General features: G+C 33.6%; 1 protein-coding gene across 3 annotated transcripts in view; it reads right to left on the reverse strand.

Moving 5' to 3' along the window:
* Positions 1-15,099, reverse strand: part of LOC104586836 (integrin-linked protein kinase 1-like) — a 42,623-nt gene extending 27,524 nt beyond the window's left edge. For 2 of the 3 annotated variants that reach the window (XM_088894744.1, XM_010244202.2), the window contains exons 1-4: positions 14,252-15,094; positions 6,488-6,562; positions 6,269-6,373; positions 3,674-3,759 (exon numbers count right to left, since the gene is read on the reverse strand). In XM_088894744.1, coding sequence (XP_088750870.1) covers positions 3,674-3,759; positions 6,269-6,373; positions 6,488-6,562; positions 14,252-14,671 — 686 coding nt within the window. In that variant the 5' untranslated portion in view covers positions 14,672-15,094. Of the gene's footprint in view, positions 1-3,673; positions 3,760-6,268; positions 6,374-6,487; positions 6,563-14,251 lie in introns of all 3 variants that reach the window. The other variant, XR_016080418.1, reaches the window with a different exon arrangement.
* Between the last annotated feature and the right edge of the window lie 1,212 nt (positions 15,100-16,311).

The raw sequence follows: 16,311 nt of genomic DNA on the forward strand, positions 1-16,311 counted from the left end.
ATAGAATGTAATGCCAAAACAAAATATCTAGTTTGCCCAACAACATGGAGCTTCCTACTTCCTACTACAAGAAACGTTATGGCTCAGGTTCCATCTGTTTTAGACCCTACACAGTCATCCAACTCGAAAGTCATCAACCAAGAAACATAGGAAGTCGCTAGCTCATGAATACTTGAAGTTGAAGGAGATTCTGCAATGGTAATAGGCTAGATTCATGTCCTTGATCATTTTGTCACTTCATCAGGGAGGCAATTCTCTAGCCTATGGATTGGCACTTTGTCACTAATATGAAAATCTCACTCAGTTGGATACTTGGATTCCACGGTAAGCCAATTCTCTAGCCTATGGATTGTCACAAGAAGAGGTTGAGAAGACTGTTTAGAGGATGGCATTGTCAGGTTAGCACATGCAGTGGACATTACGGCAGAGGGTCAGGCGAAGGTGTTGTTTTCTGTGTCCTGTATTTTGTTATTGCTTTCTTTGGGTCTTTCGAAACTAAACCGAATTACAAGAAAACCGAAATAATCTAAATCGAAATTTTCAGTTATTTAAATTTCATTAATATACATAAAATATTGTACATTATAACGTATAATATATGGGTGGACTGAACACTTAATATAAACCGCATCCTGTCCGTGGATTTGGCATCAATCCACGGTCAGGATTCATTTCTAAGGGTGGACTGAACACTTAATATAAATAAATAAATATATATATATATATATATATATATTATGAAATTGGATTTCATTATAATATACTATAAATAATATATTAATATATAAATATAGCATATTATATTATATATTATGTATTATATTATATAAAGAATCTTAGTTAATTCAGTTTTTTCGGTTAACAGAATTTTTAATTTTGAAAACCAAAGTTTTCAAAAACCAACGTAATCAAATTAAAATTTCCAAAAATCAAATTAACCGAACCAAAAAAATTAAAACCGAAATTTTCTATTCAATTTTTTGGTTTTAACCCAATAATGCAGACCCCTATCTGTCCCCCACAGAATGCACCCCAAAACCCTTAACACATTCCAATCAGGTATTGGAAACATTTCCCAAAAACACAATGCATGCTGAGATGTACATGTGGGGCGTTTTTGGACGCCTTCTCTTAGAGGCAGATGTGAACTCCTTCCTTACATTATTGGTGATGGAATATTGATCGTACTTGTTATATGATTATTACCCTATAAAAGCTCTGGTCTTATTATCAGCTCAACAAAAGGCACACCCAATGCATTTCCCATTAACTAGTATCCATGATAACTTCCTTGAACTTACTGATTCAAATCTTTCCAGGATATATACCATGAATTTAACTCACCCTGACCCTGTATCTGAAAATCATATATCAAAAGAGTTCAGGATCATAGAATAAGAAAATAAGGGATTAACAAAATATAAACCAAGGCCACAGGCTAACAAGAGCAAATCCTCGTCAGTAAAGTAGTTCAAAAAAAAAACTTGAAATACAAGATATATCAATATAATAAAGGAACACCTAAATATTTCATCAGTAAGCTTAATTAGGGATGTCACTAGAGAGAGTTAATGAGGTAACCCTCCCCTTCCCACTAATACTGAAACAGGTTTGGTATGTCCCTTGTCAGGTTATGGTAGATTTCAGATCGTGGAATGCCAAGCTCTGAGAGGATCAAGTTACGAGGTATTCCGTTCCTTGATTAACAAGCCATAGCCTGTACAGATATCAACTGTTTTCTTCACTCATTCTCCATTTTATTGACATATTTCTGTATCTTATCTGTCTGACCTTGCCTTGCCCCACTTTGTGCCCTGTCACCACCCCAACCCAGTGGGCTCAGATTGGCGCCCTACATATACATCTCAACGTTCATTGAAAACATCTTCCATCCTATCCATAAGAACAGATTGGCTCAGGCTGTGGTGCAATTGATTGCAAAAAAAACAAAACAAAAGGTTGAGGTGTAATCAGGTCAGGCTCAGGTGAAATCCATACTGAATCCAACGTGTTGGCACCCGTACACATGTCCTCATCACCCAGATTTGGAAAAATCAGTTCCAAGAGATCATGCATATCTGGCAACCAAATGGCCTTCATAGTTTTTGTGCACACAAGAGCAAAACCCATACTAAGAGACATAGAAGGGTTGCATTTACCGTCTCTTTCTCCTTTGGAAAATTCCAGAGCAGTACCTTGTAATTTGGCTCGAGTGACAATTTGGTCCCTAAATTTTAAAATGCCATAATTCAATACTTGAATTTTCAAAATGTAACAATCTAATACATGTCATTAATCAGTCCGTTAATCAGCTGTTAAGTAACATTTAAAAAGTCAAAAATGTCCTAAGAATGCTATCTAATTCTCTTTTTCAAACATCCAAACGATGACAAAAAACTGAATAGTACCAAATCTTAACCCCTTCTATTCAAAAAAATTGATGACTATTTAGAAGAATCCAGAATTTGGAACTGTCCATTTTATTGTCAATGTTTCGATGGTTGATAGAGAGATTTAGATGGCATTCTTAGAGCATTTTTGACTTTTCAAAAGTCACTTAACGGCTGATTAACGGACTAATTAACAGTAGGTATTGGATTGTCACATTTTGAAAATTCCGATACTGGAATGTCACATTTTGAAAGTTTGAATACTGAATTGTCGCATTTTAAAGTTTGGGGACCAAATTGTCACTCAAGCCAAAATACAAGGTACTGATAAAAAATTTTCCCTTCTCCTTTTTCTTCTTCATGTATCGATAACTGAATCCAATGGAATCCATTTATGCTAAAAACATAAATATGCAGGAGGTTTACACACATCCCATGTGTAAGCTAGATCTTTTTAGCCTATACCAGTTTTAAAACCATACTTTCCATTTAAGTCCAAAGGAGTTGATTCCTATTCATCCCTTGTAAACATACCATTTTCTTGCTCCATAACATCTTTCAACTTGCCCCCTTGATATTCTCTTTGTTATTGAAGTTTGTAATCATTGGAGAATTTTAAATAAATAAAAAGAATAGTTATCGATTAGTATCCACTTTGGGCTTAGTGTCATTTTAGTCTTTGAACTTTAAAACGCAACAATTCAGTATCCGAACTTTCAAAGCGTGTCAATCTAATATCTACCATTAACTAGTCTGTTGATTAGCCATTAAGTAGCATTTGAAAAGACACAAATGCCCTTCGAGTGTCATCTAATTCTCTTTATCAATCATCCAAATGTTGACAAAAAATGAACAGTCTCAAATCCTTGCCTATTCTATTCAAAAAAGTTGGGGTTACATCTTAGTGGGCATTCTAATGACCCCAAATTTCTTGAATAGAAGAGGCAAGGATTTAGTAATGTTTGTTTTTTATTATTGTTTATATAGTTGATAAAAAAAATTAGATGACACCCAAAGGGCATTTGTGTCTTTTCAAATGTCATTTAACAGTTGATTAATGATAGATACTAAATTGACACATTTTAAAAGTTTAGGTACTAAATTATCATGTTCTAAAATTTAGAGACCAAAGTGGCACTAGGCCCAAAATACAAAGTACTAATTGAAAATTTTCTCTAAATAAAAAAGGAATAACAAAGCATATTTAGGCAAAAGTTTTTTCCTTTAAATGATGAAGATAACTCTTCGGTTAAAGAAACAAAGAAAAGGGAAAGAACACATACATGCTCTCAGGGTCCGAATAGCACTCCTTATCAAGTATCTTTACAGAAACCTTTGTCCCATTCCATTTAGCCACTTGGTAAGTACCCTGTCAATGAAAAATAAAATAAAATATTATTATGAAACCATCCATAACGGAAAATATGGTTATATCAATTTTTAAAAAGGTGCAAAGAACCTAAAGTACATAAAATTTGCATCTATTCCACCATTTCAATGTAGAAACAACAACCAAACACCATATCAAAGATTTATTTTTACCAATTAAATACACCAAACAATACAATGAAAACTATAGAATATTATTTCGGAAAATAAAAATTAGATGAAATAAATAAATGGAAATTAGAGCGGTAGATAAAATAAAGCTCTTTAAGTATTTTAAATATTAGATGAAAAAAATCACATGCAGGTCTAGCACAATAACAGAACAAATATGATTTTTATATATTTTTAACTATTTGAAAAATCACTTTTTTATAAATAATTTTGAAAACCCACTTAAAAGTGCATGTTGACATAAGAAATACAAATAAAGTAAATCTAACTTTTTTCTAATTTTCTGTATAATATGCTTTTGAGTGGCATACAAAAAACACACTTTAAGTGTCAAAATGAGTGTATACGAAATAATGGAATTGAAGCTTGAGCAATTTATTTTGCTACAGACGATTCTTCTCATAAAATTATGACAAAATATATTTATGTCAATGTTGTGTAAGACTCGGACTGGATATAAAAATTGAATGCCCGTTGGGTCATATGTCAAATTATGTAATTGTTGGGTTGACCTAGTGACCGTGACATCATATAAATACCATAAAAAATGTATATTTCAATACATGTATATGTAATGCTCTTAATTTTAAAAAGAAGTGATTGGGGTCAAGTCTGTTCACTACATATACCTGTATTGAAATATACAAAATATCTAAATGATCTGTCTCTTGATTTTAAAAAGAAGTGGTCTCTTCACTCTTATCTTATTTAAAAATGTATACATATTTGATCAACCTACGGGTCACAAGTTTAAGTCTTCTTGTTGTTTATTTTAAAATTTAGGATGAATTACATATAGTACCCAATACTTTGGACCTAATGACACTTAAGGGCTTCAACTTCAAATGTGCCATTTTAATACTTTGAACTTTTTAAAATATACACTCAAGTTTAACTGTTAGCATTTCGCTAGTAATCTTGCATTAAACATTTTAAAATTCCAAAACTGCCCTTTTTTTTTCATTTTTGTCCTCCAATTTGAATAAACTATGTGATGAAGCAACATGGTGATTTATGCATCAACCTTCATTTTCTTTTCAGTTCTGAATCAACTAGGTATAATGGTTGTGCAGTCCTACCCCCTTTTTGTAACAATAAACAATGAAGTCTTGTCTCTCTCTCATTCTCAATGTCTTTATTTCTATAAACAGTAGTGTGAGAAATGAAAGATTTATTTGAAAATAATGTGAATTAAAAAGAAGCAAACAAATAACGAAGGCAACCTCCACTCCTTGCAGGCTTTTAGAGATTATTAACTTTTAAAGTTGTGTTTCCAGTCATTATGCCATCCTAAATTGTCTCTCTAATTTGTTTATTTTTTCCAAAATATTAATCATAAATGAATTATTGGATAGTGGGCATTTTGATAATTTTGTCATCCACATTAACATTTATTAATGGTGCTGGACTAGAGTGTATATTTCAAAAGGTTTAGGTCCTTTAGGATACTAATGTGTTGTACTTGAAAGTTCAAACCCTAAAATGTCATTACCCTCAAAGTATAGGGTACCTATATTATTTTCCCTAAAATTTATGATAAACTAGTTATCTGAGTAGGTCATTAAAACCCAACCAATTTTCATTGGTTTTTTCTAGCTTTTGAAGGGTCTATTAGTTTTCCAGAAATTTGACAAATTAGGATTTAAAAAAGAAAAAAAGTACTAAGGCGGTGTTTGACTTCAAAGTCATTCCAGAAAATGGTGATACATCAGCACCACATTGGAAAAATCGGTGCTTTAGAAAATGATAACATGTTTGGAACCGTTTTTTCATAAAAAACGGTGCTCCAAACCACGCCTTAGAAATCGAGAAGGCATGGTCTAGGAAAATGCTGAATTCAATGTTTTCTCAATTTGAAGCTCGTTGCTGCCAACGAGAACATGATGGGGCAGTGATGTGGACTTCCTATGACGAGTATCAGTGCTGAAAACAGATATGGAGCATTGGTACTAAATAGAAGATATTGTTATTACCCAAGGAAACATCCTAACTGATAATAATGTTTGCAAACAAAAAAAGACACTATTACTTCAAAAACGATGCTTCCAACCCACACATATACAACACCGTAAAAAAACTATACAGCATTGATGTGAAACATATACTAAAATGATTGTTGATTCCCAATTTCGTACTCGTAGTCCCATTGACCAGTCTAATCCAAGTCTCACAACATTGATTACGCACACTAGCAAAAGAAAAAGCCATGGCTTAAGCCCAGACTGAGAGCTTGTGCAATTAGTTTTACTATTATGACAATGCAAAGATGACTTAAGGCACATCATAATTTATTTCTTTATAAAGAATCAAGATCATACCATTGAAATAACATCACCCTTGCGAACCTGAAGTTCCATTGGATTAAGTTCATATTCTGGAATTTCTCGAGGGTTTGATACTGTCATTGGTGTCCGCCTAGTTTTCTGGAAAAAGAAATTTGGTGAACAACATTAAAGTAATGAAATGATATATATATATTTTTAAGTAATATAACTATCCATAAAATGATACAAAAGGTAGAAAAGTGTTGAAATTACTGGAACTTTGGCTCCTCTAGCCCTCAAGATATTGTAAATTTCAACATTTCCATAGTACTTAGCATCAGCAGCTGCCTGCCATCAGAGACAACTCTTTGTCAAGAGGTATAAAAGAATAAAATAATCATCAGGATTCCTTCTTAATATATGACACCAGCACATGGTCAACTTTAATTTATATTTTAAATGTGCAAATATTTTCACAAAATATTTCCATGGACGCTAAAATAAAACCATTTTGGAATATAAATACTTTTTCAAGTGTTTCAAAATACTTTTTTTAATAAGTTTTACTTTATTAACTATAACAATGTAAAGTTTTCAATGTACATGTACATAGACATCATCTAAATGATTTGTTTTAATATGATTATATTCTTTTCAAATCCATTATCTATATAAATTTATCAATTTTATAAATGATGGTGTTAATTGTATTCCAAGTGATTACATAGTTTCAAACTTTCCAATGGTATAGTGGTAACAAATTACAACAATAAAAAAATATCAACTCAAGTTTTAAAATTATTGTCACTAATATTAGTTGCTGAATTACTGGTGCCTAAAAGCTGCAAATTTCTTGAGAAGACAAATACATGCAATGAGAGATCTTCTATTATCCTAATTACATATACTTTAATAACAGTTTTCCCTTAAAAAACATTTTCTGCAAAAATACCCAGCTCAAGTTTTAAAATTATCATAAATGAAAATACAGTACAACTAGTTATTATATTGGTGGTAGATGAAAACTATAATCTTTTTGAGAAGTCAAGTTTGCAGAATAGGAGACCTTTCTACTCTCTCAATTATCAACTCTTTAATAATAGCTTTTCTTTCAAATTTACCAAGATTGATGGCTTTTTTATTTTTTAATAAAGTGTTTAGTTATACAATTAAATAAAATATAATCCATGCTTAATATTTTAGATCTTATGAAAGAATTTTCTATCAAAAAAACTCTTATGAAAGCTAATAACATTAAGAGGAAGATCCATATGTTCATAAATTTTATATTAAATAAAATATAATAAAACAAAATATGTTAATTAAATATCAATAGTAGGTACTAGATAAGAATTTCTTAAACCTTTAAATTTATTCTAAAGTATAAGAAAGAGCCCATCTTGAAATTATATAATCATTTTACAATCATAAGTTTCATCACCGTATAATAATACAATTATTCAAAGAAGTATGCCATTTCCAAAAAGTTAACAAATATTTTCATAGGTTGATATTTGTAATATATAAAAATTCTATAATAAATCTACACTAAATATTTCATATTTCCTACATGTTTAATAATTTTAAGTAGTCCACATTTCCACACAAATTGACATTTTAAGTGTTGCTTTAATTTAGGGCTAACATTAAAGTAACACCATATCACAATAAACTACAAAAGATATGAAATTGTTATTGTCTCACAGTTTTAATTGAAAGTATTTATACCATCAATTAAAATTCAAGTTATAAATTCTTCCTTTTTTAAAGCCTATAGATTCTTCCCATAAGCAACTAATAATATTCAACAATCAATATACATACATACATATATATATATGGTTGAGCATATTGAAAATTTATAAAAAGGTTAACATGAAACCCACCTAAGTTGTACCCTAGTATATCTAATAAGATGTACTATTAGTTTGGAGTTTTCTATCCCCCATCATTTGTTTTTCATTTTTTCTTAGTAATATTCCATATAGTCTTGTAAGATTTAGGTCTAATGGATGGTCACACAATGAAAACCAGGACAATGACCTTTTTAGGTTCCAGTTAGATGATGGTTTTTAAAAGTTGAACTAGCTAATCACTTGATTAACCACAAAAAATGTAACATATTAATGTAGTTTAAAATTATACTCTGAAAAGCATCAAATCATTTCCAGAGAATAAGACAAGTGGGCCTAAATTTAAACTCACTAATGGACTTGTAACAATAATTTTGGTTAGTGGGCTTCTAATAGTTGGCTTGTTAGTTGGTTTCTAACTACCAGCTTCAATAAATGCTCCAATATTGAGTGTTTCACATAATGCTCCAACAACTAACTTTTGTTCTCTATACAAAGCCTTGTAATCTCAAGCAAAGGGTGATCAAGTTCTTTCTTTTGCTTTGTGAAACTTAGAACTCTCTTTTGAGAGTTGAGAGTCATTTCTTAGGTGAGTGAGCCCCATCTTCTTTGGATGAACAAGTCCTAAACCCCTTTGGGCAACTGGGTTCTCAACCTAATTACCTTTTTGTAATCCACATTATACAAGTCGAGACCCGTGTGATGTACGGGTTTTATTAAGAAAAAATGAAAAATTGAGAAAAAGAGCTTTATGACATTTCCAATTAAATGACATTCATTTAAGTCCAATTCATGCTTTTTTTGGGTTATGTCTAATTTATTTTATCACAATTCAAGTCGCACTTTTGTGAGAGTGGCTAACTTTTCACGATCTTTACAACCCCCACTATATAAAAACTAACTCATTTTGTGGTCTCAAATTTCAGTTTCCAACTCATTTATATATTTATAAAAAATTAAAAAGTAAAATAAAAAAAGTAAAAATTGAACCTAAAATAATATAAACACACACAAAATGTAATTATATTATATCATATCATACATATAGAGATGGAAGATGTGTCATACTTTGATTTTTCAACCTGAACATTTGAACTATTAACTAGATCTGGCAAAAAGTTGACCCAACCCGCAAACCCGACCTAACCCAACTCGAAAAAACAGGGTTAGGGTCTCATATTTAGCTACCTAAATGTGAGAATGACCCGACCCGACCCAACTCGGAAAAAATTGGGTTGGGTTGGATTGGGTCATGGGTCAACCCGCTGACCCGATTGTCAAGTTTAATTGGGACTATTTATAAGTTTCCACTATTCAATTTTTTCTATTTAGTCTTTAGTCTTTATTGTTTACTCTTTAAATTGTTAAATGTCCAAGTTTTTTAATTTTATATTTAGAATTTTAAGGTCAATTCTTTTAATTTTGGCATTTTCATGTAGTTTTTCTTTATTTTTTTAATTTCAGTTATTTTTTGGGATGACCTAAATCGACCCACGGGTCAACCCTAACCCGAACATTTAGGGTTAGGGTCTAGCATTTGGCAACCCGACCCGAAATCAACCCAAAGGATCTTGACCCAACCCAATTGCTAGGTCTACTATTAACCCATGGCCTAGAGGCAAAAACTATTCAGCCTCAAAGTCCATTTTTAAAACAATAGTTTTATTTGTTGAGTGAACTAAATAATATTTATTTAAAGTATAAATTACTTAATCAATTAATTGAAAAATTAATTATCTTTTAAATTTAAGAAGATTATTTAGCCTAATAATATATCATTGATGATGATGATGGATTTGGCCCTCCAGTGACATGATGACACATGGCATTTCAGAACAGTTGGATGACACCTCGACACCACCTAGGCGATGACTTGCCTTAGCCAAAGTGATGAAGTCCGACCTGACGACCTGCCTCTGTCGTCAACCTAGCGACTTACCTCCGCCAACCTGGTGGAAATCTGGCTGTGGCTAGCAACACCTCGTCCAAGGTTGATCTGTGGCACATCGTCAGTACGGGCCAAAGTAACCCTGACATGAGGAGAAACCTCCCTCGATGGCTTCCCGACCTAATTGAGGTCCAAGTGGCGACTTGCGAGATGTGCTCGCCGACCAATTCTGCATGCATATCCCATCACTCCCGGGTTTCTCGGAAGTTGGCCCCTGCACCGAATGTTCTGAAGGAAACCGAACAAGGTGCGAAGACTGGTCTACGTGCATGGCTACCTCTAAGGACTTCGGACCAGTTAGGCATGACCTCCCGGAGACCTCAAACACGATGCGTGAAAACCATACCAAACAACACCTATATATAGGCCTCACCTCCAACTTCAAAAAGGTACACAATGATTTATTGCATTCTAGCTTACTTGCAACCAAACTTTCAACTCGCACACAGGTTACAGTAACTTAAAAATCGGAGCGCCTACACCGGGTTAGACCCTGGGTCCTCTAAGCTCTACTTCCTTGTAGTTTGACCGACCAACTAAGCAACCAACATCCGAGTTGCCCTCCAACTATGAGCATCCAGATCGCGCACCATCAATTAAATATCTCCATTTCAATATAATTATTTTTATTGATAATTATAATTTAACATAAATATTTTTAATGTATATAAAATTATAGTTAAATTTAAATATAGAATTATAGATATAGATAAAGTTAATGCATTTAGACAATTTAATGTAGTAATGAAGAGGAGAGAGAATTAGTGGCAAGAGTTATTGAAGGGTAGAGTTAATGGCATAATTAATTAGAAGAGATAATTAAAGGAGTTAATGGAAAGAGGAGGGGGAGAATGAGGCATTGGTTTTTTGAAAGCAATTAGTAAGGGTTATCTTCTAGTCAGGTATCTGGTTGAGAAGAGCACAAATACAAATATGTACAATGCAAAACCTTTGTATATTGTATTTCTAAACCTTGTTTTGCCCCATACATTTTTAGATTTGTTACCCTATTAATTGGAGAGAAAGTTATTCTTGAGACAAGAAAAATCCAACTAACACGCCACTCAATGTAGCAAAATAACAAACTAAACTTCTTAAAGAAAATGTAAAGAATTAAAATTTAATAAAGAAATAGAATTCAAGAAGAACCTTGTTGAAAACAAAAATGCTTCCTATAATAACACCAACTATTTTCAATGTTTTTCTCCCATCTCTTGTTGATGCAATTCAAGTTCATGCCTAAGAAGTACCATATCATTTTAAACGAAGACAAGTGGGCCTACATTTGAACTCACTAATGGGCATCCAACAACCATTTTGGTTACTGGGTTTCTAACAGCTAGTTTGTTAGACTCCAGATCTCCCGCCCACGTCTACCCACAACACACAACCTCCATGCATTGGGCACATCTCCCCATGCATAATACTATGTAGGAGGATGAGATGTTCTCCATGTGTGGCTGTGATGTTATGTAGGTAGACATGGATAGAGTTCTTGTGGGCAAGAAATTCAGACTCAATTTGTTAGTGGACTTCTAATAGCTAGTTTGTTAGTGGGTTTCTAACAGCTAACTTTATTAAATGCCCCAACAACTAATTTTAAATTAAATACTTCAACAAGTAATTTTGTTATTTATATAAATCCTTGTAATCTCAAGCTACAAGCAATCTAGTTCTTCCCTTTATTGTGAGAAGCCTAGAGCTTTCTTTGAGAGTTGAAAATTCTTCTCTTAGATGAGTGAGTCCCCAATCTTGTTGCCTCATTGTAATCAATCTCATATTAATGAAATTTCATCCAATCTCATTTTCTTGTTTCTTTTGATCAAATTGCTCAATTATTTTTCTTTATATTTGAGTTGCATCATTTGTCAACTCTCAAACTTTTCCAATACCAAAATATCTTTTATTTTATTTTTCTATTCCATCATTCTATGTCTACATGCATGCAGACCCTCTTCTTTTCTTATTTATTGAGATTAATGTGTTTTGTTGTAAAATCCCTAAAAAGTTTTCTCCAGCTTTTATTAATGGCTTTCTGTGGAGCATCTCATTCCATACAACAACAATATCAATATTTGATTCACTCATGCCTAGGGGTGAGCAAAAAAACCGAAAAACCAAACCGACTGAAACCGAACCGAAAAATTGGTTAACCAAACCAATCGGTTCAATTTCAGTTCGGTGTTTAAACAAAAACCAAAGGTACCGGTTCAGTTTCGGTTAACCAATATAGAAAATCGGTGGTTAACCGAACCGACCAGTATACATATATTTCTATATATTTTGTATATATTTATGTATATTATATATATTTTATATTTGTATATATTATAAATTAATAAATATGCATTATATACGTAAATATATTTATAATATATGATATACTATTTATTATTTAAAATATAATATTCTATATATATTTATAATTTTTATTATATATTTATATATATTTTTATAATATATATTGTAAAATTTTAAAAACTGAAAAAACTAATGAATCGAATTGATGGTTATCCGAACTGGTCAACTGGTTAACCAATTGGCTTCGGTTCGATTTCGGTTACCGGTTTTCCAAAAATCGATAGTGCCAATTCCATTACAAAAAAGGCCTAACCGAACTGTAAGCACCCCTACTCATGCCTTCTCTCGTCTCCCTCTTTTATTTCCCTTTCTTTTTTATTTTTTATTGCTTTTTTTTTCTTGAAGTCACTCCTAACTCCTTTTTTAACACCAATCTCAAAGTTCACCAATTTAGCACTTAGGAATTGCATCCAATGGTTTCAATTTTACCATTATAGGATTTGAAACCATTCCCATTTCTTTCTTTACAGGATTCCCTCTTTAGTGCCCTTCAAGAAGTTGTTGATGAAAAAATTGAGGTACTCACTTCTCAATCTTATTTTCTTTGGAAATTACCATTTTCTATGATCAATTAATTAATCTCAACCATCCAAATTATGTCATGAGATTTCAACAAACTTGGTCCATCTTAATGTGTTATTAAATTAACTCAAAGATCAATGGATTACTCTCAACCATCCAAGTGATACCAAGGTTTCAACTAATCTCAATCATCAAAATAATGTATCGAATCAACCCAAAAAACAAGACCATCAAAGAATCTTCTAGAGAAATACGGTAGTCCCACACATCCAAGTGATTTACCAAATTAAACCATGATCTTCTTTGTCAAAATGATATCCATAAATGAATCCATGGATTTAAGCCATCTAAGCAACACCTAGAGTTTCACATGGTAGAATATATGATCTCTACAACAAAAAATAGATATCACCATGGTCTTGATTTTTTTCTTTAAAAACATAAAATGATATGTAAACAATTTAATAATTTACAACTCAAGGTAAACACTCTCAAAGAGTTCAACTAGGATTGCAACTTGGGCAAGCCCAAACCACTGAGGCCACCCAAACTAAGACAAGTATGCATATATGCATTTTATTTATATAAAATATCTTTTTTTAATCACGTATATACATGCATGTATATAGTATGTCTATGTATGTTTTGTTAATGAAATTTGTACATATTTTCAATCCATTTTACTCTCAATAGGGATTTTGTATGATACTTAAACCTTAAAATCTTGTGTGTAGATATTAGTAAGTGTCCATATACTTTGTATGTGGCAATTTTTTATGATGATGATGATAAAAGTAAATAATATGTTTTAAAATTTTTCTACAATTTTTATAATTCTCTATCTATAAAAATTATTCTTATTTGTAAGATATGAATTTTATACAATTGTTCGTGTAAGATTCAAATTTTAATAAGATCAAATTTATAAGACCCTAATAAGATATTAATTTATGAGAATCCAATTTTAATAAGATCGAATAGAGTTAAATCCGTATCCAAATCGGACTTTTGAGTCATTCATACCGTTTTCAAAAACTAAGGAGGGTTTGGTTTTAATGTCGTGTCATCATTTTATGATAGTGTAGCGTTTTCTTGAACGAAAATGGCAATGTTTTAAGGGACAAAAAAAAAAAGTATTTGGTTCCGTTCCGCTTTTTTTTTTCTGTCTTTGAGAAATTCTGTTTCGGCGTAGCACCGTTTTCTCAATAAACCAATGGCAATGGAACCGAACACCTCCTGAAACACCTCAGGTCCTCAATTCAGACTAGAAATGATGAACTCAAACGGCCTCAATTCAGACATAGAAATGAGAATCGGCAGAAAGAGAACATCAAGAAATGAAACGGTACGTACCGTACTTCCCCACCGATCACGGGCATCAATGTTGGCCTTCCGGGTGAGCAGAAGCTTCACGACTTCAACGTGCCCCTCGCAAGCAGCAATGTGCAAAGCAGTCCGGCCATCCAAATCGATGCTATTCACATCGATGCCCTCATTCAGCAAATCTTCCACTCCCTTCGCATCCCCGCTGCACGCCATGAACAGTAACCGCATTGTCGAATCGAGATGTTCCGGCACCGCCAGATCATCCAGAACAATACTCCGACGATTTGGATCCAGCGATGACTGCCTTCCAAAGCTGAAACGGAACGAGTTGCGTCTCGGGTCTAACGAAGCCTGCCGACTGAATACAAACCTTCCACTACTCTTCCTTAACGATCCCGTCGAGAACTGCCGGGAAATACCCCGCTTTAATTGAGAAGCGAAGTCCATGTCTTCTTTTTCCTACTGGATCCTCGAAACAATCCCTGGTTACGAGAATTAATTATTTATCGACAGGACTCGTTCTCATTCGAAAATTGCCCGTGGAAACCACCAAGCTAAATCTTCATTCGAATAAAATCGAAATTAGAGAGATCAAACACCTGTAAAACGTTTTCGGCGAACAGAACTGATTCGAATATGAATACTTGATTTTAATAGAAAGCTAGGAGGAAAAGTGGAGACGGCGAGCTCGGCCAAGAGCTACAGAAGCCCCCGATCACGAGCGATACGAGGTTAGTCAGCTCATGGAGAAAAAAACCGGAGACTAGAGACCGAGATCACCACGGAAGAGAAAATAGAAAGTTGAAGGAAGATTAGAAGGAGAGATTAGACGAGGAACCAGAATGAACAGGATCGCGCAAATGCAGCTTCGAGAGAGAAGGAATGGCTTGGAAGGGAAGAAGAAGAAGAAGGAAAAGAATGGTCTACGTAGAGAAGTCTTCGGAAAGCCCATCGTTGTTTTGTTATTAATAATTAATTATCCATTTATGGTTGTCAGGATTCTGATGATTCTGAGACACAAAGATATGGAGGCGTTTTGCAGGGTTGAGCTGGGAGATATCATGCACCTCCGGAACGATCAACGATGTTGAATTGGCAAGGAGACAATCAGACAACATGCGCCTTTTCCGTCTTTGAATTAACATCGCATGAATTTACATACGCGCAATCCCAACTGTGCATTGGAAATATCTCCACTGACAAATTCGGGAACCGCGCGGATGTGATCTCACATCGCATAGGCCTATCAATGGACCGGATTTGGACCAATGAATCAGTCCGAGGAGAGGGGATTAGCTGAAATTGTTGAATTCGGGTTGGCTCCCCAGTCCCCCCCCTCCCCACACATTAAGGGTGCAATTTGGACGGTCCAATCCGAACCCAAATTGACCTGGTTCGAATATTTTATATAGGTTGGGTTTGAATTTTCAGTCTTTGAACTGGGTTCGAGCTCAAGAATTTAGGCTTTTTTTATTGGGCCTAGCCCTAGTTCTTAGGTAACCTGAACCCAGTCCGAGCCTAACCTGAATATACACATTTATAAATACATATATAAGGATATATATAGCCCGAGCCCAATTCGAGTGCATCAGAGTAAAATGTAGATTGGGCTCAGATTGGGCTTGACCTTGAATTCGGTTCAGGCTCCAGTCTTAGGCCCAAATATATGGATTGGGCTTGGGTTGACCATAAAACTAACTCGACCCGCCTGACTTACACCCCCTACCATAGTTACGCCTCATAACACATTTCCACCATGCATTGGAAACATCCACATGTGTCCCACAATAGGGGATGTTCCAAATAGGATTTTTTGTAGGGCACACGCTATGTGGGGAATAAAACCTTTGAATGAAGCCCTAAACTGTATAAGAAAAGAAACTTTCGATTGAATAAAACCTAAATAAAGGGTTATTCGATAATACTCATACCCTTTTTTCCATTATTCTAATGGGTCACTCTACCCATATTGACCCATTGTTCAAATAGATGGAATTTTAGGTGGATGAATGAAAATTGTTGGGGTCAAAATTGCCAGTTCCACCCACACATGTAGATTTTCCCAATGTATAGTTAGGGTTTTCTAT

Source organism: Nelumbo nucifera, chromosome 1 (assembly GCF_055504915.1).
Source record: "Nelumbo nucifera cultivar China Antique chromosome 1, China Antique-T2T, whole genome shotgun sequence".
In the NCBI taxonomy this organism is placed as follows: Eukaryota; Viridiplantae; Streptophyta; class Magnoliopsida; order Proteales; family Nelumbonaceae; genus Nelumbo; species Nelumbo nucifera.